General features: G+C 39.7%; 1 protein-coding gene across 1 annotated transcript in view; it reads right to left on the bottom strand.

The window, feature by feature from the left end:
* Positions 1 to 27,145, bottom strand: part of LOC132833800 (eukaryotic translation initiation factor 4 gamma 3-like) — a 356,819-nt gene that overhangs the window by 144,649 nt on the left and 185,025 nt on the right. The window contains exons 5-7 of the mRNA XM_060852385.1: positions 24,101 to 24,133; positions 7,247 to 7,429; positions 217 to 325 (exon numbers count right to left, since the gene is read on the bottom strand). Coding sequence (XP_060708368.1) covers positions 217 to 325; positions 7,247 to 7,429; positions 24,101 to 24,133 — 325 coding nt within the window. The remainder of the gene's footprint in view (positions 1 to 216; positions 326 to 7,246; positions 7,430 to 24,100; positions 24,134 to 27,145) is intronic.

Genomic DNA, 27,145 nt, shown 5'->3' with positions numbered 1-27,145 from the left:
TTTTCAACACAAAGTTTGGAATGCAGTTTCAAATCAAGCATTTTTGAGTTACATTTATCATTCGTTATTCAGCTTAGTCCACACCACATTAATCAACAACAGGAATACATAAAAATGCAAACACATTTAAAAGCAGTCAACCGATTGAGCCATAAATGAAACCAAAACATGCATCGAAAGATAAAAACAAAGTACTATAAAAGACTTAACACTTACCATAAGTAGTGAAGTCACCAGGACCTGGTCCTGAATAGAATGGACCAGGTGGTGGCTGGACTGAATACTGCTGGGGGGGACCCATGTATGGAGTTGCACTAGGGCGGAACTATTATCGAAACAGAAGGAAAACCTGTTTCAGTGCAATCATTCTTTCATAATAATGTAGCTGTGAAAAAATGCTTTAACACATTTCTTGACAAATGATGTAATGTTCCTTTAAACAACTGCAGATCTATTGATATGCACAACATAAGACATTGAGCTAAAGAAATACTTTGTAAACAAATACAAATTTGAATCTTGCCAGAGAGACACACGGCCAAAGTCTTTTCATCTTGCATTCATCAGAACAAATATACAAATGCCAAATTACAAATGATTAAATTCATATTGCAAGAGGAAAGGAGCTGATTGCCTGGCAAGTTGATGCTGAATGAGAAAGTTCTTGCCATGGAGAAAGCAAAGAGTTGTTTAGGATTAGAGTCAAATGAACCTAGAAAATTTAAAGGCATGAATATATCCTTTTTGTAAAGTACCTACACATCAATGTATGCCATTTCTAAGCTTAGGTGCACATTACAAATGCAACTGATTATTTAAATTATTTGTTACTGTAGCAATTGGCATACTCAGGATCACTCAGCAAATGTTGTCTAATTGCAGAATCATATCTAACCTAAGACATTTTGAGCCTTAAATTCTGACTCCTTGCTTACTTCAAATCCATACCATTATACTTGTGTGAATCTGTATTCACTTTTTAGGACTTTGTTATACACCTTAATACACTCCAAATTTACTTGCTGCCTCACAGCGCCAGAGATCCAGGTTCAATTCCCACCTCGGGCAACTGACTGTGTTCAGTTTTCACATTCTCCCAGTGTCTGCCTGGGTTTCCTCCCTCAGTCCAAAAAAGGACAGGCTAGGTGAATTGGCCATGCTAAATTGCCCGTAGTGTTAGGTGAAGAGGTAAATGTAGGGAAATGGGTCTGGGTGGGTTGCACTTTGGCGGGTCGGTGTGGACTTGTTGGGCCAAAGGGCCTGTTTCCACATTGTGAGTAGTCTAATCTGTAAAACTTGCTCCCTTTTCTCAACTGTCAACATGGCTTTGTGCGTGGGAAATCATGTTTCACAAATTTGAGCTTTTTGAAGAGGTAACAGAGGATTGATGAGGGCACAGAGTGGACATGATCTATATGGACTTCAGCAAGATGTTCTGACAAGAGTACTCATGATAGACTGGTTAGCAAGGTTAGATCATATGGTCTACAGGGAGAACTAGCCATTTGGATACAGAACTAGCTCAAAGGTGGAAGACAGAGGGTGGTGATGGAGGGCTGCTTTTCAGACTAGAGGCCTGTGACCAGCTGTGTGCCACAAGGATCGGTGCTGGGTCCTCTACCTTTGGTCATTTATAGAAATGATTTAGATGCGAATATCGGAGATATGGTTAGTAAGTTTGCAGATGAAGCCAAAATTGGAGGTGTAGTGGACAGTGAAGATGATGATCTCAGAGTACAACAGAATCGTGATCAGATGGGCCAGTGGGCCAAGGAATGATAGATAGGAGTTTAACTTATATAAATGAGAGGTGCTGCATTTTGGAATGGCAAATCAGGACAGGATTTATACACTCAACGGTAAGGTCCTGGGGAGTGTTGCTGAACAAAGGGACCTTGAAGTGCAGGTTTATAGTTCCTTGAAAGTGGAGTCGCAGGTAGATAGGACTGTGACGGCTGTATTTGGTATGCATGCCTTTATTGGTCAGTATACTGAGTATAGGAGTTGGGAGATTGTATTGTGGCTGTACAGGATGTTGGTTGGGCTGCTTTTGGAATATTGCGTTCAGTTTTCATCTCCCTACTATAGGAAGGGTGTTGTGAAACTTGACAGGGTTCAGAAAAAAATTTACAAGGATGTTGCCAGGGTTGGAGGGTTTGAGCTATAGGGAGAGGTTTCAGCTTTGTCCCCTGGAGTATCAGAGGCTGAGGGATGACTTTAGATGGGTATATAAAATCATCATAAGGGGCATGGATAGTGTAAATAGATAAGGTCTTTTCCCAAGGGTGGGGGAGTCCAAAACTAGAGGACATAGGTGAGGGGGGAATGATTTAAAAGGGACATAAGGGGCAACCTTTTCACACAGAGGGTGATGCATATATGGAACGAACTGCAAGAGGAAGTGGTAGAGGCTGGTACAGTTACAATATTTGAAAGGCATCTGGAGGGGTATATGAATAGGAAGGGTTTGGAGGAGTCTGAGCCAAATGGGACTAGATTAGTTTAGAACATCTGGTCATTATGGACAAGTTTCCATGCTATACATCTCTGAAACATCCTTGTTCAGATTCAACTAATATGTTCTCTAATATAAAAATGGAGCGTGCTAGAAAACCACAGCAGGCCTGGCAGCATCTGTCAAGGGAAAAACAGAGCTAACGTTTTAAGTCCAGTCCCTGAGGAAGGGACACATCAGACTTGTTACGTTTCTCTAACGCACTTTGCCTGTTTCAGATTTCAAGCATCTGAAGTTGCATGTGTTCAGAAACAGGTTCTCTACTCGTTTCTATCATAAGCCCACTTCCACCGGTTGATATACAGGTGGGATTTGCAAAATTCATGTGCTGCAAGACTGTTTTATCAGAAGTAGAAAGTACAGCCTTAGCTATTTTCTCATGTTACAAGTTTGAGGCAGAACTAGAGTGCATCAAAACTATTCTGTGAAATAAGGGCTATTGTGATCAACAGCCACAGGTCACCACTTTCATACTTTAAAATGTGCCTGGTCCATTTCAAATTACATGGAAAAGGCCATGTATTTTGTCAAGTTAAACAAGACATCTCACGCTGCTACATGCACTAGCTATTCAAATTGTATCTTCCAATAATAGCTACCGTTAATCCAAAAATGTAATTCTACCCACGACACAATTGCGAAATGCTGTGCATGAATTTCTGTGCTGGTGTGACGCATCGTACATCTTATCCATTGACTGATTAAGTCAAACAGCATGTTTTCTTGGATACTCAAAATAGGTAAAATACAAACCATATTCAACCACTTCATGCTCACAAAACCCAAACAAAATATTAATGGTTAAACATGATTCACAAGTGGAAGCACTAACTGAATAATCTTACATGTGCTAATAGCACACTAAAAAACAATTTAAGGCAATGAGGTGCACTCAATTAATGGCTGTTACTCTTACTTTAACTGAAATAAATTCATACATAGACCTGCCTAGTCTCAGGGCTTCTTTAAATTACTGGGAAGCTTGGGGAATGCAGACCTTTCCATTGTTTTCTCCTTGACCATGTTGGTTGTGAAGCCAACTCGAAATGGCAATCAGCACCTTCTCCTATAATATAAATTGCAGTAATCATTTGAATTTGGCATTTTTACATTTGGCTTGATGAGTGTATGACAAAAAGCTTTGACATGTCTCTTTCTCAGTAACATGATCAAGTTTATGATCACTGTTAGCATATTAGAACACAAATTTTGCTCCTTTCAATTGTGATTTGCAGCTAGTTGCCATTTCTCAAATTCCACTAGATGGCTTACCTCAAAGCTTGGGATGGTTTCATGATGCAAGGAGGGAAATAGGCTCATTCAGCAGCAGAACAAACCTCAAATTGCACACTGACAGATTATAAAATTCTGATACATATGTTTTTATGAAGTACAAACTATTGTAAGGACAGCATCCCCTCTGCTTTTATTAGAAACCACATATGAAAATCAACAATTTTTTTTAAATGTATATATCCAAGAACAAATCAACCTGCACCACATACTTTGCGTTACTTCCCAGGATTTCAGAGTCATTCTGGTGAATTATTTCCATACTTTTAATAAAATAAAAACTCAATGTTTGTTCATATTACTTTTGATCCACTCCAACTTGATGCATTGTTCATAAATTATTTTCATTTGACAAAATGCAAATTAGATTTTTAGAAAACATTTGTGAAAAACAACAACTTCATTAAAGAAACCAAAAAAAAATGCAACATATTAACTAACTGGCAAGGTAGACATAGTTCACCAAGGAACTTAAGCATCTTTCTTCAGAGAAACAAACAGCATTTTAAAAACTTATTCTTTCACTCACGAGACATGAATGTCGCTGGCTGGAACCTTATTTATTGTCCATCACTAGATGCGCTTGAGGTGGTGATGTTGGACCAGTTGGTGTTAGGGAGGGAATTTCAGGATTTTGACCCAGTGACAGCAAAGGAATGGTAACATGTCCCCAAGACAGAATGGTGCGTGGTTTGGAGGGAAACTTGCTGGTATTCCCATTTATCTACTGCCCCTGCCCTTCCAGATGGTGGCCATCGAACATATGGAAACTGCTACCTAAGGAATTGGTGAATTTCTGCAGTGTCTCTTTGCAGATAGTATATATTTTTGACACTGAGCATTGATGGTGGAAGAACTGATTGCTTGTCATTGTGGTGCCAATCAAGCAGACTGCTTTGTCCCAGATGGTGTCAAGCTCTCGGAGTGTTGTTAGAACTGCACTCAGCCAGGCTAGTGGGGTCTATCCTTGCCTTGTAGATGGGTAAAGGCTTTGGGGAATCAGGAGGCGGGTTACTTGCTGCAAGATCCCAGCCTCTGACCTGTTCTTGTAGCATCAGTATTGCTATGACTAGACCACTTCAGATCTGGTCAATGCAACCACCCAGGATGTTGACAGTGTAAAATTCAGTGATAGTTACATCATTGTACGTCATGGGGTAATGGTGAAATTCTATCTTACAGATGGTCATGTGATAAGAATGCTACTTGTGATTTGTCAGCCCATGCTGGATGTTGTCCAGGTCTTGCTGTATCTGGGCATGGACTCAGAGAAATGATTGACAGAGGGCAACTACACCAGTATATTTCTATGAGTTGAGCTTCAGTACCGGAGGAGTCCTGAATGGTGCTGAACATTGTGCAATCATCAGCAACCATCCCCACTTTTGACCTGATGAAGAAGGGATGGTTGTTGCTGAAGCAGTTGAAGATAGTTGGGCTCCGGTCAATACCCAGAGGAACTCCTGCAGAGATTTTCTGAAGCCGAGATGATTGATCTCCAACCACCACAACCATCTGCCATTCTGAAGGATTTAAATCGTCTTAACGCCAGGACATCTCTGCAGTCACTCCTCAAGGTAGGGTCCTTAAACTCATCATCTTGGTTATATGGCTTGAGGCAAGCTTCCATAAATTTCAAGGTACATGCTAATTGCAGCATTATGCAGCATACTCTAGCCAAATGAGCTAACCAAACCTCACTGAAGCACTGCCAATGGAGAAATAGAAATGCTATTGATCGTGGCAGGGAACAGAATGTTAACATAGCTTTTTCAAAAAGGACAGCTCCTAGCAGTGTTGGCTGTATGTTAATTTAGTACAGCTTAGATTAAAACTTTCAGAAAATTTAAGAAGTTTAATTCACTACAGCTCGTACAAGCCTGGTACATTTTACACATCAAAACTCTTTTTTGCCAACTTTAATGATTCCTTTTCCCAGTGTTGCAACATTGATAAGGAAGACCAGCGACTTGCTTCCACATCTTTAGATTAGATTACTTACAGTATGGAAACAGGCCCTTCGGCCCAACAAGTCCACACCGACCCGCCGAAGCGCAACCCACCCATACCCCTACATTTACCCCTTACCTAACACTACGGGCAATTTAGCATGGCCAATTCACCTGACCCGCACATCTTTGGGCTGTGGGAGGAAACCGGAGCACCCGGAGGAAACCCACGCAGACACAGGGAGAATGTGCAAACTCCAAACAGTCAGTCGCCTGAGGCGGGAATTGAACCCAGGTCCCTGGCGCTGTGAGGCAGCAGTGCTAACCACTGTGCCACCGTGCCGCCCTGAAAAGTCACACACAAACCAGTTGACTCAAAACTAGTGAAGTCAAAGTAACCTCCTAATACATTCCTTGTCACCATGACTGCTCCTCTGATGCTGCCTGAACTGCTGTGCTCTTCCAACACCACTAATCCAGAATCTGGTTTCCAGCATCCGCAGTCATTGTTTTTACCTCGTTGATTTTAACCCTACTGCGAATCCTCTTGCAAGAATGCCTGCCTTGAAGAAGTTTTCCTCCTCTCTCTACAAGAATCTCAGGGAGTCCCTCTCCGACTGCAACTCCCAGGTCTATGCTAATTTCCCCCCTTCCCCCACCCTCCTCTAGCCTATATCTCCACGCTTCAGGCTCTCTGCCTTTATTCCTGATGAAGGGCTTTTGCCTGAAACGTCGATTTTACTGCTCCTCGGATGCTGCCTGAACTGCTGTGCTCTTCCAGCAGCACTAATCCAGAACCGTGACTGCAATGTCCATGTCGGAGAACATATGGAAGGGTAATTTAAGCCAACAATAAATACACACTTGAAGCATATATCTACGCACTAAGCCTTCGTAATACCGCCAACAAATTGAAAAGACAGCCTTTGAAAAAACGTCAGATTATTTTATATTTTCAAGCACATCATAAATATGCAAGAATTTCACGGGAAGACTGGATAATGGAGAGACAAGTAATCGTTACCATGACAATTTTTTAAGGAAGGTTTCTTGCACAATTATATGCACAAAAGTAAAAGGAGGCAAATTTTGAAAGAACGCTATCAAAGCATTCATTGAATACTTTCAGATATTCTCAAATATAATACTTGCATGCTTTGAGTCAATTCACGTAGGTTTGTTTGACAAATAGGATATGCACCTTTCTTTTGAAAGGGACATTATTCATCCAGTTATGAAAACAGCCTCATTTATAACAAACACTTCTCTAAATTCAAGGTTACCCAAATCAAAATTGTGGCTAAGTGATTTTTTTTTGTTTTTAAGTGCAAAAACAGCTGAATTATCAGAAGCATTGCATAAATTGTATCAGCCCAGCTGTGTAGCAAGGAGAAGGACTTCGCATCTTATTGTGCAAATGATGCGGGACTCTCTAAAGGTTACCATTATTTCTGGTTCAGATGAAGGATATCAGCCACTCTCCGCTTACCGGGTTAGCAATATAATATGGAGCCTGAGGGGCTGGGGGATATGGCACAGGTGGGTTCATCATTATTATGGGCCCCTGGCTAGGTGGATAGACTGCCGTTGCAGCCTGTGTTCCTGGACGCATGGAAGGATTATTATTCGGTATGCTGGGTCTGGTTGGTTGCATTGGCGGTCTTTGAAAAAACTGGAAAAAAGAACAGAATAATCAATGTCAAAAACATCCCTTAATGTGTAAATAAGCTATCCAAAAATGTAACCTTATACCCTACCTTTCTAATAGAAAAATAAAACACACATTCACATTTTGTATGCATTTATAAAATAAAAGCTCAACTTGTGGAAATACAATGATATAATTGCCCTTGTGTGGGTCATTCTCCCCCACCAAGGACTTTCAAACAAGGACAGAAGAGAACACCAAGAGTCCATCCTGCAATTGCATAATTTTCATAGCATTTGGTAGCATAAGTCCAAAGGAACTTCATCCTGTGGAAACACAGATCCTCCTAGTTACATCAGCATAACAGTAACACAAGATTGTGACCATCTTCTGCACTTGAGTAGGCTAAGACAAATCAACGTACATCTCCACACATTAACGGTGAAACAAGTTTGTGATCAATTCTAAAATGACTGACATTTCATTTTTAATTTTATGCATTTCCAGTGAATATGTGGGTTTTTAAAAGGCAATTTTCTTTTATTCTTGAGAAGCAATTAACAACTTGTAGATCTGTGAAGTGAAATACTTGAATTTTAAACATTTCCATGATCTGCAAAGATTTCCACACAAATTGAATGACTGATCAGTGCCTCCAAAATGTGAAAAAAGCAATTCTACTAATGTTGCCACATTACCAGCTTACCTATTTTCAGTACTTAGCAAAGATAACTTAAGATTAAGTTGAGAGATTAAGTTACTTATCAGTTGATATTACCTGGATAGGTCTGAATCCTCCCTTCAACAATGAAGCGTTCAGAGTAGCAGAAGAGAGAGAAAGCCAATGGAACACCTTATAGATCAGTAGGAAGGATCATCATGCAATTCAGTATAACAGCCAATGATTATCCACATGTAAGAGAATTTTTCAAGGTTCTCCCACCCTCAGACAAATGACCCAAACTAATGCATAGTTATTATTATACAACTTAATGTTGAGACAGCTCTCCCATTCAACAGCAGTGATAGAAATCATATTCACTTGCCTGGACATCGAGATAGGTGAATATGGAAATAACAAGGACATTTCTGATAGGAAATGTGAAATAACAGCACTTCCTTTTTCTAAAAACAATGTTTGATTGATTTGCCATAACAGGATGGAAAATCCTTGGCCCTAAATATAGTTTCATTATATTAGGGAAGATTTTCTACCAACACTGAGAATTACGCTAGGCGAGCAGCTTAAATGAACAAGATGCATTTCCAATCAAGTATTAGAATATGAAGGTAAATGTTAATGTCACTGTTCAGCTGGAACAAATGATTACAAAGCACATGCTTCAAGGCAAGACATTCACTGTGGCACAGCTTGAAAACAGGTTATTATTAGTTCAGCCAAAACAACTTTGTCTCAATGAGAGAAACAGAAAATAAATGACTGAGTTAAGATTTCCTTTTGATAAGAAGTAGGATTGTGTATTTGATATGGTTTCATTATTGTATCTATTCACATCTCAGTGATACTGCCCAATTTCATTCCTACCTCTGCTTCTGAAAAGTTAATTCAATTCTTGAGCCTTCAATTGCTCAAGATTCAACTATACAAACATTTCTGACTGGTCTCTCACTTTATACACTGTGTAACTTGATTTCATTCAAAACCAAGCTAGTCATGTCTTAACTAGAAGCAAGTCCTGTTTTTCCATCACCCTGGGCTCCCTGCTCAAACAATATCATGATTTTAAAATTATCATTGCTTTCAAATCATTCCATGGTTCTGCTTTTCCTCAATTGCGTAATTTCTTACAGACTGACAACCAGCTGAGAGATGTGTATTCCTCTAATTATGGCTTCTTGTGCATTCCCAAATATAATCATTGGTGGTTATGCCTTTCAGTTACCTCAGCCTCGAGCTCTGGAACTCCCACCCTATACTCTGCACATCTTCCTCATTTTTCTTCTTGAAGACAGTATCAAAACCTGGCAATGTAACCAACAAGCTTTTAGTAGCTTGAGTTAACATTTCCTTTTGTGCCTTGGTGTTATATTTGGTTCTAAACCAGTCTTGTACCACTACTAAACTGTTGTTTAGCTTAAAACAAAAACAACTTACTAACAAAAGAAAATCCTCAAATGTGCATGCATGTGCAAAGCTTGATCACTAGAATTAGAATAGAACAAAATGCCAGATTTAATACAAATGCACTGTGGAGTTTCAACACCTACAATAAACCATCCTCTGGAAATTGGGGTTCAGGCCAAGATGGAATCAGCAATGAATGCTTTAAATATCAAGCAGGATCAAGGGGCTGAACTGCCATTCCTGCTCCTAGCTCTTTTGAATAATGGCTGAAGAGTACGTGGGTACTTCTAATCTTCCAAGATGGTGAGGACTCCATAGATAGTTCTGTCACTGCTGGTGAGTATTTCGATAAGCCTATGCAGCATTTATACAGCTCTGAAGCACAGCTGCGAAATGTAAAACCTGTTGCTCACATATGGATAACAATGTGGAAAATATGCCTGGTGACACAGAAACATCACATCAATGGCAATAGCTTAAAATCAGTCAGGTTACATTGCAAACAGGAAACTTCTTGAATCCCAAACTCAACACGAAACTTTGGACTAAACTACAAAATTACTTAGCTTTTTCTTGAGTTTAAAATTAACATTTCAGCTCTTCAAATAATTTTGTAGTTTAGTCCAAGTTTCGTGTTGAGTTTGGGATTCAAGAAGTTTCCTGTTTGCAAATGTAACAGTTTTTGTAGTTCTAATGAATGTTAGCAGCTTACCTACCGACAAGTGTTTTCAGCAGCTAATTAACAGCATGAGTTAAAGATAAGAAGTCTCATGAAATTAGCAGTTGACTAAGAGAACAAAGACAAACCCAGTTTTAAAGGTCAAGTTATCAGTTGCCAACATCCTGAACTGTGGAGCTCTAATACCAAATTTGTGGCAACAACTTGTAGTTAACAACCTTTAGGGGACTAAAGAATTAGAGACTTAATCAAAGGGTTAATCACAAAGGGATACATGGGCATTCCCCCACACAGTGGGCAACAAGAGAGATCTGGGTGCAGCCCACTCATTTTCCTTCACTAGAAATTGTATGTTGCGTGAAGAAAGAGACAGCTTAAAGCTCAAAATGAAGAACAGATGGAAGAAAAATTATTCACAAAAATTAGTGATTAATTTTAGACCAATCTAGAACTTGATATATTTTTAATTCCAAAACTATTATAAAGCCAATCTTGATGTTTTTATTACAGATCAACTTTCATTATTATAGAGTTTCAATATTCATGGTGAAATAGGGGATCCTTTCAAAAGGTAAGTTTTCTTCCTACTTTTCAAAGCAAGACATCGTTACTCCTACATTATTTGTTCTTTGACATCATAGGTTTCTTGAAATTGATCAGGAAACAAGTTCACCAGAATAATAAATATGTTTACTAACCACGCACTGGTAGTGTAACAAGGCATATTACAATGAACAAATTAAATACTACTGAATACTCATGCATTACTGGATAACTATAACTTCATGTTGGAGAAAGGGAAACCAGCAAACTGATTGGGAGGTTAAAGATGAGACTAATTAAACTTCAGATAATGTATTGCTGTGACATTCATACGTGAAACGAAGTCAACTAACCTAAGTCATTATTATGTATTGTCACATCTGTACTTGTTTAATATTGAAGAAAAATATGAAGGCAGCATGCCAACATTTTTATGATTATAGACTGCAGCATACATGCCAAATTCAAGTTTGCGTCATATCTGAAGACTATAAACTTAGCACATATTGCACCCTAATGTGGGTAAACAGATCATGATGGAACAGCTTGTTTTACCTTCAATAGACAGATGCAATGCACAGCATGTTTTGACATAGTATCAAAATTCAAGCAGTCTGTTTTGATCAGGATACTAACAACCGAGTCAGTTAAGTCATTTACTTAAATAAGTTGGTAAACACAATGTTTCAGCATAGCAGAAGGATATTTGGGAAAGGCAAAATAACTGCACTCCATTTTTATTCCTGTCACTAGCAAACACATGCAGCCGTATTTTCACCATTAGTATTTTCAGTCAAATTTCCAGAGGATGAAGGTCATTGATCTTCCATGGTTTAGAAGGGTGCACAAGGTTTCCCGTAGCCCAGTAACAGATTAAACTTTGCACAAGACTGGGTTGAAAAGTCAGCATTAGGTTAAGGGAGGCCAATTAGTGGGAACTGGTCATTTTTAGGTCACTTTATGAAATTCCAAGTGCATTTGCATGACAGAATCAATATTGTAACAAGAGAACTATAGAGTGAATTGTCCAAGTGTTGTGACATGACAGCGGGTTTCACTTCACATAATCTATTGCCTTGAAGATATGTTGGATGAGCAGAGCAGCATATTACAGCTGCATCTCTAAGCTTTAGGTAGCAGGTTTGTGCCATTTCAATCCTATCTCAAGTCAAACCCATATACGCCCCACCAAAACCAGAAAGGAGGAAGCAAAATAAAAAGCACTGGCAAAGCTTCATTTAAGGTCCGAGGGATTGTAGTACAAAAGAAAGAAAAAGAGGCATGCACTGGCCCCTATAAAGAAAGGCAAGTTTAACATGGAAAACTGAGGGCATAATTTGTATGAAAAATAAATCACTGCTACATTTATTTTTTACCAAATAGGCATGGAGACTGCAAAACATTACATATAGGTACAGCTCATCTACAGTGCAACAGCAGAAATGCAGAAGAAAGTTGCATTAAAAACTGAGAAAATTACAAATATTAAAAAAGTACCGAAAAATAATAGTAATCTTGTCATTCTACCCTGGAGTCACACAAATACAATCTTCAATACCTCAAATGTGGTGCACAAATTTACGTCACTCTGATACCCAGATTTGATTTTTCAGCTGTAAGGAATATTTATTATAACAAATAAAACAATAAGCACACAAAGCTCTATTCTTTATGTAACATTCTGTTTAAAAGAGGTGATACTGACCTTCCATATATATTTTCAACTGTTCTGTGCAATATATGGCTATTAAGTTCCTGTGGATCAGCTTTTGGGTTTTTTTTTAAAAACCAAATGTACTCGGTGAAAAATGTGAGTGCACTGAGGTAGCAACAGAACCAGTACTATGAAAACATTAACATCTGAAACTTAACCTGGAAGGAGGATCACATGACACCACTCATCCAACACATGGGGGCGAGGTCATAACTCAATAACGGCAGTCATGAGATTCATCCTCACTCATTCGATGAAAATGGAATCTTGAACTTTGAGATCCTATCCATGAAAATGTATATTTTCCATTGTGCTAAGTAGCCTATGCTGACTTTATAATTATCAAGAATGCTTGTGTAATGGAATAGTTAATACATAAAACCCCATTCTCTCTACATAAAAGGCAGAATTAAACAGTCAACACTTGTTAAAAGAATGGATAAAGGAATTAGAAACCAACTCATTAAGAGGTTTTATAGCATTGTCCCAAGCTAGATTCCTAAATACTGCAAATGCAATGTACAAAAACAGCCCACACCTTTTTGATGATCTAACTCGGGAAGTACTTAAAGTTTATTAGTAATAGTGTCGAATTAGTATAAACTTTTAACATACAGAGAGAGTTAGGCACTTGGACATTCACAGTTGCTAAAAATTGAAAATCGGTGTTTCATTTACCCTTATCGTGCCGCTTGCAACTGCTCCTCCTCAGAGGAGGGAAGGAACATTTGGGCCCAATGATCGTCAATACCACACTAGATCAGCAATTAACACAACAATCATTATAAGTTTCCACAAAATAAAACCTGAAACAATTCTTCAACAGTATCTTGCCAAAGGTATTGCTTTAAAATGGTCAAGAATCAAAGATGCTGGTTATTGCCCATCTATAGTTGCCCTGAGATTAGGGCTGTTCATTTTGAGAGATGGTTCCTGAACGTCTGGAAAAATTTGATAAAACCAAATGGCTAACTCAAATGGCAGTTCAGTCAATGGCCTTAAATCAAGCTGGATAATGACAGTAGGTTTCCTTCCCTTAACTAGTTTGGTTTTATGATAATCTGACAGCTTCACGGACACTTTTACCTACACTAACTATTCACTGTTTTATTTTAGTTTAATGCTGAACTGAATTTATTCAGGTAAAATTTGAAGTATTTTTCTCTGGAATGTTAGCCTTGACCTCTGAGTTGCAAATGCAGTAACCTAACCACTAACCTACTTCACGGAGAAACAAAACATCATATTGAGAAAACCATGAACAAATTTAAGCAAACTATATCACAAAACCCAATCAGGAATGAAGTAATTTTGAGTGGTATTCTCACAGGACATCATCCATTACCAATGAATTTTTTTTTTCTTTTTTTTTACCCCTTTGCCTCATCGAACTCATAGCAATATAAGAACTAGGAACAGAAGTAGGTTGTGAAGCCTATGCTGTCATTCAATGAGATCATGGCTGATGTGTGGCCTGACTCCATATGCCTGCCTTTACTCATATCCCTGAATATCTTTGCTTAGCAAAAATGTATCTACCTCAGGTTTAAAACTAACAACTGATCCAGCATCAATTGCTATTTGTGGAAGAGAGAGCTCGAAACCTCTACACACTTCACATGAAGCAATGCTTCCTAATATCTGCATTCCTTCCTCCTACACTTCACTCAATCTATATTTGCTCTCACAATGTAGCCGCCTATACATTGGGAAGACAAATCGCAGACTGGGCGAATGCTTTGCACAACACCTAAGTTCTATGCGCAAAGATAACCGCACTTCCATTTGTGTGCCATTTCAACAAATCTCCTGCTTCCATGGCCAACATCGCTATTTCAAGCTTGCTACAGTGCTCTAGCGCAAGCTGGAAGAACACCACTTATGTTTGGAAAGGCTGCAACCTTGTAGACTCAGTATCGAGTTCAATAATTTTAGGGTCTGAGCACTTTCTCCCATGTCCTTGTCATCATGAGTTGCAACCACAAACAACTAAACGATCCCAGTTAGCAGCCATTCATTCTCCTAGGTTGACCTTTACCCATTCCTTTGTCTGCCCAACTGTTTTTCTCTGGACTCCATCTCTATCTACTGTGTATTCCTTCCCCCTGTCCAACCACCCTTCCGTAGCATATATACCAACCTTTTCCTAGCTGCAATCAGTTCCAAAGGAGGATTACTATTCCCAAAACATTAACTGTTTTCACTCCATAGATGTTGCCAAACTTGAGATCTTACAAGCAATTTTTCAATTTTGATGATTTCTAGTATCCATAGTTCTTTGATATTTTTCCCTTCCTAACATTTTTCATTAACAGTCTGGATATGGTTCTAGAACTTTCAATCATTCAAAACACTTTATCTACCCTCTCTTTTCCTATTAATATCTTGAAGACTATTGACTAGATCACTCCTTAAACTTCTAAATTCTCAGGCAAACAGGCCAGCATTCCACTGGCAGTCTTGATCATTTTCTGTATCTGTACAGCATTTTAAAGATTCATGCTCCCGACCCCACCCCAAGTCTGTTTGGAGATCCACTGTATTTAACTTCATATCATCTACAAGTTACGCTGTTGTAACCTTTTCCAGTCCAAAATGGATAACTGCACAATTGCTTACCTTGAACTCCATCCACCAGAGCTTTGCCTATTCACCTAATCTATCAATATCCCTCTGTCATTTTATGCAACCATCTACTCTGTCCACAATGCATTGTTTTGTATTCTGAAGCAATTACAGCAGCTTTCATCTATAATAAAAACGTGTAGAAAAACTCGGCAGGTTTGGCAGCATTTGAGAAAGAGCACGCTAATGTTTTGAGTCAAATATGACTTTTTAAAACTGGAATATTGGACTTAAAAAATGTTAACTCTTTCTCTCTCCGCACATGCTTCCAAACCTGTGTTGATCCAGCACTTTCAGTTTTTGTTTGATTTCCAGCATAGTACTTTGTTGTTATGAGTTTTTGTCAGTGTTCTAAATGAAGTAATAGCTTAAAAATATCAAAAATGCTTTGTTTTGAACTGGCAAAGTGTGGGAGAAGAAAAGTAACTTAAAATTGACAAGCGTTCCCCAAGAACTGACATCATCACCCACCGATGTAAATGATTCTGCTCGAAAACAAATCCTCCAACATTTTCATTGTTAATAGTTTTCATAGTATGTCAGAGATTGTATTCAGAATTTACTTTAAAACACCCACGCAATCCACACAAACAACAATCAAGAACAGGTCATAATAGGTAGTTACTTTTACACAGGTGAATATCTCATCAGCAATCTCAATAATTCCTGTTGCCACAGGTGAGCTGCTGCCCATGACATTTTCTGCTTATCACAAACATCTTCAAAATCAGTTGAAAAGTATAAAAAATACCAGGTTTCCAGATCTCAGTTTCACCAGTAAGCCTGTGCAGTTTAGCAGAGAATTTGCAAAATTGACAACAGCAAATAAATGATCCAGTTGAAAAGAAGTAAAAGTACAGAAGATCACCATCACCCTTTATTGGCCTTAAAAAATAGTTCTAAAAACTGATCAAACACATATCAACAATTCTTTGACTGAAAATAACAAGTACCTTCAGTCAAAAATGGTTCACAATTGCTTCGCAATACAAGCAAATTGGAAATTTACCTTACAATTTTTTCATGAAGCATCTGATCAGTGCTCAATAAAAATTTGAACATCAATCAACATTTATTTTATTGAGTCAGGAATCATTGTTAAAACATTAGTTGGCTCTGACCAAGACATGCAAATTTCTGCTGTGATTGTTCAGAAAATATCAACAACTCTAGAACAAAAAAAGTGAAGTTCAAAGAATACACAGGACAAACACAATGTCCGATATGGAGTCTCTCTGCCACGGGATGCGCAGTCATCTTTATGCTGTTAAAAATGAAGTCCCCATCTCTAAACACCCCTCTTGCAACATTCTCTAGCGTACATACTATGATATCGATTGAATGACGTGGATTACTAAATACTATGGATTTTTGCAGTTAAATTTTCAATTCCACAAGAGTGTTTTAATTTATTTACCAGCCTGAGGAGCAAGCAAAAGCAGAAAGCAAAACAAGAATTGAAAATCTTCTGTACTTTAATAGTAAGAAGAAAAGCCAGAAAAGTCTGGTGTCCTTCCTATCGGAAAGATGTTGCGAAGCTTGAAAGGGTTCAGAAAAGATTTACAAGGAAAGTTGCCAGGGTTGAAGGATTTGAGCTATAGGGAGAGGCCAGACAAGCTGGGGCTTCTTTCCCTGGAGCGTCGGAGGCTGAGGGGTGACCTTATATAGATTTACAAAATTTTGAGGGGCATGGATAGGGTAAAAAGGCAAAGTCTTTTCCCTGGGGTGGAGGAGTCCAGAACTAGACGGCATAGATTTAGGGTGAGGGGGAAAATGTTATAAAAGAGGCCTAAGGGGCAACTTTTTCACGTAGAGGGTGGTACGTGTATGGAATGAGATGCCAGAGGATGTGGTGGAGGCTGGTACAATTGCAACATTTAAGAGACATTTGGATGGATATATGAATAGGAAGGGTTTGGAGGGATATGGGCTGGGTGCTGGCAGGTGGGACAAGTTTGGGTTGGGATAACTGGTCGGCATGGATGAATTGGACCGAAGGGTCTGTTTCAATGCTGTACATCTCCACGACTCTAAGTACTATTATTACAATGGAAACCGAATAAAGCAGAATATAAACTCTGCTGGTCTGAAATAAAGGCACTGAGAAAGTGTTTTTGGGTAATAAAAAAATTGGCTGTTAAAAATTCCTTGCAACCACTTTTGTAAAATGTTTCACTTTCTTTTAAAACATGGTGTACGAGAGAAGGATTCACATTTTTTGATCATTGGAATCTCTTTTGGGGTAGAAGTGAGCTGTACAAGAAGGACAGATTGCAGCTAAACTGGAAGGGGACTAATGTACTGGCAGGGAAATTTGCTAGAACTGCTTGGGAGGATTTAAAGTAGTAAGGTGGAGGGGGTGGGACCCAGGGAGATAGTGAGGAAAGTGATCAATCTGAGACAGGTACAGCTGAGAACAGAAGTGAGTCAAACAAACAAACAGTCAGGCCAGGCAGGGACAAGGTAGGACGAATAAATTAAACTGTATTTATTTCAATGCAAGGGGCCTAACAGGGAAGGCAGATGAACTCAGGGCATGGTTAGGAACACGGGACTGGGATATCTTAGCAATTTCAGAAACATTGCTCAGGGATGGACGGACTGGCAGCTGAATGTTCTAGGATACAAATGCTACAGGAAGGATAGAAAGGGAGGCAAGAGAGGAGGGTGAGTGGAATATTTGATAAGGGATAGCATTACAGCTGCGCTGAGGGAGGATATTCCCGGAAATACATCCAGGCAAGTTATTTGGGTGGATCCGAGAAATAAGAAAGAGATGATCACCTTACTGGGATTGTATGATAGAAGCTCCTTATAGTCAGAGGGAAATTAAGAAACAAACGTGTAAGGAGATCTTAGCTATCTGTAAGATTAATAGGGTAGTTATGGTGGGGGATTTTAACTTGCCAAACATCGGCTGGGACTGCCATAGTGTTAAAGGTTTAGATGGAGAGGAATTTGTTAAGTGTGTACAAGACAATTTTCTGATTCAGTATGTGGATGTACCCACTAGAGGAGGTGTAAAACTTGACCTACTCGTGGGAAATAAGGCAGGGCAAGTGACTGACATGTCAGTGGGGGAGCACTTTGGGGCCAGCGACCATAATTCTATTTATTTTAAAATAGTGATGGAAAAGGATAGACCAGATCTAAAAGTTGAAGTCCTAAATTGGGGAAAGGTCAATTTTGAAGGTATTAGGCAAGAACTTTTGAAAGTTGATTGGAGGCAGATATTCGCAGGTAAAGGGACGGCTGGAAAATGGGAAGCCTTCAGAAATGAGATAACAAGAATCCAGAGAAAGTATATTCCTGTCAGGGTGAAAGGGAACGCTGGTAGGTATAGGGAATGCTGGATGACTGAAGAAATGGAGGGCTTGGTTAAGAAAAAGAAGGAAGCATGTCAGGTATAGACAGGATAGATGAGTGAATCCTTAGAAGAGTATAAAGAAAGTAGGAGTATACTTAAGAGGGAAATCAGGAGGGCAAAACGGGGACACGAGATAGCTTGGGCAAATAGAATTAAGGAGAATCCAAAGGGTTTTTATAAACATATTAAGGACAAAAGGGTAACTAAGGAGAGAATAGGGCCCCTCAAAGGTCAGCAAGGCGGCCTTTGTGTGGAGCCACAGAAAATGGGGGAGATACTAAATGAATATTTTGCATCAGTATTTACTGTGGAAAAGGATATGGAAGATTTAGACTGTAGGGAAATAGATGGTAACATCTTGAAAAATGTCCAGATTACAGAGGAGGAAGTGCTGGATGTCTTGAAACGGTTAAAAGTGGATAAATCCCCAGGACCTGATCAGGTGTAGCCGGGAACTATGTAGGAAGCTAGAGAAGTGATTGCTGGGTCTTTTGCTGAGATATTTGTATCATCGGTAGTCATAGGTGAGGTGCCGGAAGACTGGAAGTTGACAAACTTGGTGCCACTGTTTAAGAAGGGCGATAAAGATAAGCCAGGATGTACATGTATTTGGAAAGGCAAGGACTGATTAGGGATAGTCAACATGGCTTTGTGCATGGGAATTTATGTCTGACAAACTTGATTGAGTTTTTTGAAGAAGTAACAAAGAAGATTGATGAGGGCAGAGTAGTAGATAAGATGCATATGGACTTCAGTAAGGCATGTGACAAGGTTCCCCATGGGAGACTGATTAGCAAGGTTAGATCTCATGGAATACAAGGGAGAACTAGCCATTTGGATACAGAACTGGCTCAAAGGTAGAAGACAGAGGGTGGTGGAGGAGGGTTGTTTTTTAGACTGGAGGCCTGTGACCAGTGGAGTGCCACAAGGATCGGTGCTGGGCCCTCTACTTTTTGTCATTTACATAAATGATTTGGATGCAAGCATAAGAGGTACAGTTAGTAAGTTTGCAGCTGATACCAAAATTGGAGGTGTAGTGGACAGCGAGGAGGGTTACCTCAGATTACAACAGGATCTGGACCAGATGGGCCAATGGGCTGAGAAGTGGCAGGTGGAGTTTAATTGAGATAAATGCGAGGTGCTGCTTTTTGGGAAAACAAATCTTAGCTGGACTTATACACTTAATGGTAAGGTTGTAAGGAGTGTTGCTGAACAAAGAGACCTTGGAGTGCCGATTCATTGTCTAGATTAGAGTGGTGTTCCTTGAAAGTGGAGCCGCAGGTAGATAGGATAGTGAAGGCGGTATTTGGTATGCTTTCCTTTATTGGTCAGAGTATTGAGTACAGGAGTTGGGAGGTCATGTTGCAGCTGTACAGGACATTCGTTAGGTCACTGTTGGAATATTGCATGCAATTGTGGTCTCCTTCCTATCGGAAAGATGTTGTGAAACTTGAAAGGGTTCAGAAAAGATTTACAGGGTTGACACGGTTGAAGGATTTGAGATATAGGGAGAGGCCAGACAAGCTGGGGCTTCTTTCCCTGGAGCGCTGGAGGCTGAGGGGAGACCTTATATAGATTAACAAAATTTTGAGGGGCATGGACAGGGTTATTGGCAAAGTCTTTTCCCTTGGGTTGGGGAGTCCAGAACTAGACGGCATAGATTTAGGGTGAGGGGGGAAAAAGATATAAAAGAGACCTAAGGGGCAACTTTTTCACGCAGAGGGTGGTACGTGTATGGAATGAGCTGCCAGAGGATGTGGTGGAGGCTGTTACAATTGCAACATTTAAGAGACATTTGGATGGGTATATGAATAGGAAGGGTTTGGAGGGATATGGGCCAGGTGCTGGCAGGTGGGACTAGATTGGGTTGGGATAGTTGGTCGGCATGGACAGATTGGACCGAAGGGTCTGTTTCCATGCTGTACATCTCTATGACTCTATTAGCATTCAAATGACTTGTATGTCTATGCCTGCGACACAGGTTATCTTCCTTGTCGTCTATCTCAATATGTCAGCAGCCTATGACACAGCTAACCTCAGCATCCTTCTCCAGCACATCTCCTTGGTCATTAAACTGGGTGGAATACTGGTTCAAGTCTCATCCACCAAATCACATCGTGTTTCATCATCCCAATTGTGTGGGAAAGGTTGGATGGATCAGTGATTCTTCACTTGTCTGCCCTTTAAAACTGGCCAAAACAACGTGCGTTCACACGTGCAAGAGAGACAGAAACTTTTTTTATGGAAGGCAAATCAGGGATACACTGCCAAAGAGTGCAACTGTAACTGATACAACAACTGCCTTCAAAAGAGAGCTTGATAAGTCACTGAAGAAAAACGTTTTCTGAACTACAGGGAAAGGATGTGCAAAGCATTAGCAGCGAGTTGATTAGGAGCTGTGATCTCCCTTCACGTGCTGTAACCATTTTATCATTCTCATGATTCTTCATGCTGCATAAACTCTCATATCTTCACTCTTTGAATTCTCATCCAAGTGCTGACTTTTGTGACATCATCCAAAGGCACGGTGTTAGTTTTCACATGTACATACATCTCTCACATCACTTATTCATCCTACATCTCTCCATTCTCTACCTCATTTTACCTCCTTTGTAACACTCCTCAAAACTTATCTTTTTAACCAAGATTTTAGGCTTTGGAGAAATATTGTTTTATGTGGGTTCGTGCTATACTTGGCTTTGTAATGCTTCTGTGAAGCGCCTTTAATTATGTTAGAGACACTGGATAAATCTAAGCTGGTTTGTCCTATAGTACACCTGCTTTACTGGGCAACAGGAAAGATTGGATGTGCAAACAAAGCTTGGGAGAGAGGTGTAAAATTATGTGAAAGAACTTTTTTAGAAGGCAGTTTAATTCAAAGTAAATGTTAAAGCAGCTGTGCTTAGCTCAAGAACTTCAACCGATACAGCAAGATGTCTCAAAGAACTTAAAAAAGGAAGAAGTCGAGAGAGTGAACAACCAGTAGGTGTCAGGGCTGCAGAACAGGCACAAGAGAGATTACTGAGCTCGGGGACAATAGGATCTTGCAATAATTTGCCGGAGGCAAGGATAAACTACTAGTAGGAGAAAGTGAGGCCTGCAGATGCTGGAAACCAGAGTTTGAAAAGTGTGGTGCTGGAAAAGCGCAGCAGGCCAGGCAGCATCGGAGGAGCCGGAGAATCGACGCATCAGGCATAAGCCTGAAGAAGGGCTTATGCCCGAAGCACCGATTCTCCTGCTTCTCAGATGCTGCCTGGCCTGCATAAACTAGTAAGACTCTGCTAAATCAAACATCAGAGATCCAATGGCTTTACACTTGGCTAAAGACACTGACAATACAAATCAGGAGACTATAAGCAGAGAAAATCAATCAAGACAACAATGACATGGATCAGGAGTTCTGCAGCAGAATTTGGTCGGGGTAATCTTTTAGAAATAAATGGAATCAGTCTTAGTCAGTTGGGGGGGGTGGGAGGAGGAGGAGCAAAACTTTGGACCAAATACTGTTAGCCTGCTTATGGCACAGTGGTGTTGACACTCCACTTGGTTTGGGAGACCTGGGTTCAAGTCCCACCCGCTCTCGAGGTGTGTAGTAACATTTCTGAAACAAGTTGATTGGAAAAACACGTTCAGACATCTCTGGACTTGCATTAAAGTACAAACTTTATCGGCTGACGCCTCCAAAGGCAGGAACCACATAAGAAAAAATTTGAATTTTGTTCCAATTACGGTATACAGCTGGAGAAAGGTTTATTCTCAGCCATGTTTTAGGGTCAGAGGATCCTAGGTATTCAGTGAACAAGATGAGATTAGGACTGGGTATCACTGCTGTGCATAGACATTAAAATTGTATTTCTAGATGATGTTATTGAATTATTGCTCGTAAATTTGACCACGCAAAAGATGAATGGGTCAACAATGCTGTGCTGGAAGCACAACTATGAAGTAAAGAAACTATTCAGGATTTTGAAATGTGAAAAAAGTGAAGTTATTGTTATAAACCAAACAGTGAAACTGAGTTTTTTTTAATGTACGTGATGTTGACACTTTTGAAGGAAGTAGCGACAATGATGAAGTAGAGTAGGTCAATAGTGGCAAGCACAGAACTGAGGAGAGGAACGTGCAACACGAGCAGGGATGGGAAATATTCAGTAAGGAGGTGAAGAGTCCCACAAAGAAGACGATCAATTTAATGGGAGTTCAGGACAAAATCCAGAGAAACTCAATATGGAAGATTCATCAGTAAGAGGAGAGAATTGGATTGACAGGGTGCAAAAGCAACAAAGTAAATAGCATTGATTTTGGAAAAATGTTCTCCCAGTTAAGTCAACAACTTTAAGATTCAAGGCGTGGCATAGAGATGGGGTGAAAATACATGCAGTACCAGTAAGCTGATCCTGCAAGAACATGAAGACTTTGCAATGAAGTAGGTTAAGCCACACACAGATTTTCTTTTATTCATATGAGAGATGCAGATGTTGCTGGCTGGCCAGCATTTATTGACTGTCCCTAGCTGCTCTTGAGAAGGTGGTGGTGAGTTGTCTTCTTGAACCAGTGCAGTCCATATTCTGTAGCTTGCCCCATAATGCCCTTAGGGAAGGAATTCCAGGATTTTGATCCAGTGTCAATGAAGGAACAATGATATAGTTCCAAGTTAGGATGGTAGTGGCTTACAGGGGATTTTGCAGGTTATGGTGCTCCCATGTATTTGCTGCCCTTATCGCTCTTGATGAAAGTGGCTGTGGGTTTGGAAAGTGCAATCTGAGGATCTTTAGCAAAATTCTGTAGTGCATCTTGTAGATAGTAAACACTGCTGCTTCTGAGTGTTGATGAAGGAGGGAATGGATGTTTTGGATGTGGCACCAATCAAGTGGGCTGTTTTGTCTCAGATAATGTCAAGATTCCTGAGTGTTGATAGAGCTGCACCCATGCAGGCAAGTTGGCAGCATTCCATCGCACTCCTGACTTGCGCCTCATATGTGATGGATGGGTTTTGGGGAGTCAGTTGAGTTTCTCGCTGCAGTATTCCTAGCCTTTGACTTGCTCTTGTAGCCAATGTACTTAGTGCAGTTGAGTTTCAATCAAGCTTTTGTCAATGAATTCACAGACACAGTAGTGACTGCTTCACCAGAAATAAAGGAGGGATGACTAGGATCTAATGGAGCAAAAGGGTTACAAACGGACAGCCAATTCTGGAGGAGTCAAGTCATTTAGTCCTTTTGGCTTTGGTTTATAATTTCTAAAAGTGGTTCACAATTATTGAAGAAATGAAAAGCTTTCATAGCCTTCAGCAGAATTTCTAGTTACATAATAGTCAGAAAACAGTAAGCCTTTTTCTACCAAACACTGGAGAAAAAAATGCAGTAGTTTTATAAAGCTTTAAAAGTTAATGTAAATAAGAAATCTTTGATTCCGAAAAGCAGCTTCAAAAGGACTAAACATACTAGCACTGAATTTAGTGACCAAAAGGGGTCTTGGTAGAACACCATCCTGGACCCATACAGCAAACTTGTAAGTTGAAATTTGTTTTCAATTCAGCACATTTTAACGATTTTTGGTGACCAAAGGATTTCCTCTTCTTTTTTAACAATTTGATTGCTTGATCAGAAAGGTTAGAACTATTCATTACGGCTAAACTTTAATGGAAAAAATCTGGTGAATGAAGTGAATGGGGTAAATACCTGATGGTGGGCAGCCCGAGGCCCTGCTGCGAACTGAAGAGAAGTAAGAAATACACAAGGGAAAGGCACACAGAGTCAGCAAGAACTCAAGGACAGACTAGAAAACTCAAAGCACAAGCATTAAAACACGGTTCTAATATACTAGTACTTCAGGTCACTAAACACATTACATCAGGTTAAACAAAAAGAAAATCAAAGCTTTCCACAAACCAGAATTTAAGATTTTCTATCCTTACAGGAAATTATTTTTCTCATAAATTAGAAACAAATATTTGGTCAGTACCTCGATTCATTAGATGCAATGGTATTTAACTTTGCTGCACTATGTTTAATACGATTTCTCAAAGTAACCTGTATTTTTGATATATTTAGAATTTAATGGCTGTGGCATGAAAAATAAAGGCAATGTATGGTAACATTTACTAAATTGGAGATCCTCATTTACCAATTTGGTTGGGGGCTCATAAGCAATGAGCACTACATGCACCATTTTTAAAATAACTTGAGCTACCCACAATCAATGTAAACTCACTAGCTTGAACTTGAAACTATTATTAAAAACATTTGTAAAAATGAAGTACTGTGATGATAGCTTAACTGGCATGGCAGTGTTAAATTGGTACGCACAGACAAGGAAGACTCTTTATTTAATCCCAAGATTTCTGAATATCTGATACTGAAGTGATGGTGGCAAAAATTCAATTGGGGTCACAACTCCTAAGTAAATAGGCAGGGGAAATAAGGCCAAAGCTTCCACCTCTGACCACTGTCAAGCAATCCACTGCTAAAAATTTGCATGTCTGGAAACTGGAATCAGCTGGGCAGAGTTGCACAGTCAAGTAGCCAGGGTTATGGAGAATAGCCAAGTTACCATTAGGAGTCTGGCACCCACAGAACTCCATCATAGCAAGGAAAAGACACAGGAGAGAACAACAATTGTTAGGATAGAGGCTTCCAAAATGAGAAGTCAGGCCTTATTAACGTCAGATGAACCATTGGTAATTTAAAAGGGAGAAAGTGAGGACTGCAGATGCTGGAGATCAGAGCTGATAAATGTGTTGCTGGAAACGCGTAGCAGGTCAGGCAGCAGCAAAGAGCAGGAGAACCGACGTTTCGGGCATAAGCCCTTCTTCAGGAATGAGGAGGGTGTGCCAAGCATCCTGCTCCTTGGATGCTGCCTGACCTGCTGCGCTTTTCCAGCAACCCATTTTTCAGCTCTAATTTAAAAAGAAACAGCTTTTAAAAAGATGACCAATTTGGCCATTTCATGAATTTGGATAAGCCACTAAAGCTCTCAATTTCATATTTCAATACAGAAAGGAAGAAATAGGCACGGATGATCAGATAACAGAGTTCACACCCAGATCTCTATGTCTCCTATCTTACCCCAGAGTATGACAACAGCAGATGTTAAATGAACATGAGCAATTGTGAGGGTGTTAAAATCATAAAGATATTAGCAAGCAAAATAAGGAAAGCAATTTTCAATAATAAATTAAACCAGAAAACACTTAAGAAACTCAGCAAGTCAAGCAGCATCTGGGAATAGCGGAGTAGTTAATGCTTTGAGTCTGATAGAACTCTACTTCTGAACTACAATTTCATGTTGAATCAGAAGAATAGGTGATAAAGCAACTGTTTCTGTATACAACAGGTGTCAATTTTGTATGACAAACTTCAAAATTTGTGCTCCCATTCTCTCAAAGAAAACATCCATATTTGCAAATTCTACAGTTGATGACAAGTATTTGACATTTGATATATTGGTTGATAATAACACCTTCTGCTTCAGACAAGCAGGATACTGAATAAATAAATTAGATAACTTGATCAATTAGGAAAAGGCAGGAGAGAAATATTCAAACACATGAACTTATCACAAAGGTATTTTTCCAAAAGGATTTTGTGAATGTACTTTTTGCATGTATTCATCCTGGTATTAAAAACTATTTTGAGAACACATTAGAGCCAGAGAGAACATGCTCAAGGATAAAAGAATCAAAGACCGAAAGAAAAATGCAGCACCACAAGTTAGCAACAAACACAATGCATGAGCCTGCAGAAAACTGTTAGAAATTACAAGGTAAACGAAGGTGCCAGAAGTCAGCAGGAAAGTAAGAGCCAGTAGGTGTCAGCAGAAGACAGAGTGTGCACTGCGTGAGCAAATTCATTATAAAAATCAAGCAATCACTGGACAGAAGGTAGGTGATTGGTTGTTCATTTACAGGGGTGGGCTAAGTACTAACAGCAAATGCAATTAGTAATAGATGGCACGGTAGCTAGCACTGCTCTCTCACAGCACCAAGAATCCAACTTTGATCCCAGCCTTTGGCGACTATCTGTGTGAAGTTTACGCATTCCTCCTGTGTCTGTATGGGTTGCCCCCAGCTGCTCCAGTTTCATCCCACTGTCCAAAAATGCATAGGTTAGTTTGATTAGCCATGCTAAAATAATTGCCCTGCAATCTCCAGGAATGTGCAGGTGACGTGACTTGACCTACTGGCCCTTTCTTTCCTGCTGACTCCTAGATACCAAGAGGTAAATGAAGGAGCTAACACCTTCTCTACAAGCTCATGCATTCTGTCACTTGCTAACTCGTGGTGCTGTTTTTTGCCTAGGTCTTTGGGACCACAATCCGAGAGCTTGCTCACTCACTCTGGCATTAATGGGTTCTCAAAATAGTTTCCAAGATCAGAATGAGTACATCATGTTTTTGCGAAAAGTACATTCACAAGATCCTTTTGGAAAAATACCTTTAAGAAGTAGTTCAGATATGGGGGCATGAGGATGGTGTTTAGCAGATGTGGATCTGATGGGATGCTCTTTGGCGAGCTGGTACAGACTTACTGAGTGAAATAACCTCCTTCTGCACTGTAGAGATTTTATGATTGTTATGAATAATGATCTTTAGCAGTTTAGATCCAGCTGCATTCAATAAATCTGATAGTTTAAGTAAGGTACTAATTAGATTTGAAAAGGTAAAATGTAGATTTTAAGATTAAAGAATGGGCAGCTGAGACCTCTTACCTATAACTTTGTGGAACT

Source organism: Hemiscyllium ocellatum, chromosome 37, assembly GCF_020745735.1.
Source record: "Hemiscyllium ocellatum isolate sHemOce1 chromosome 37, sHemOce1.pat.X.cur, whole genome shotgun sequence".
Classification (NCBI taxonomy): domain Eukaryota; kingdom Metazoa; phylum Chordata; class Chondrichthyes; order Orectolobiformes; family Hemiscylliidae; genus Hemiscyllium; species Hemiscyllium ocellatum.
The sequence above is the reverse complement of the archived record's forward strand: the minus strand, read 5'-3'. Positions and strand labels throughout refer to the sequence as shown.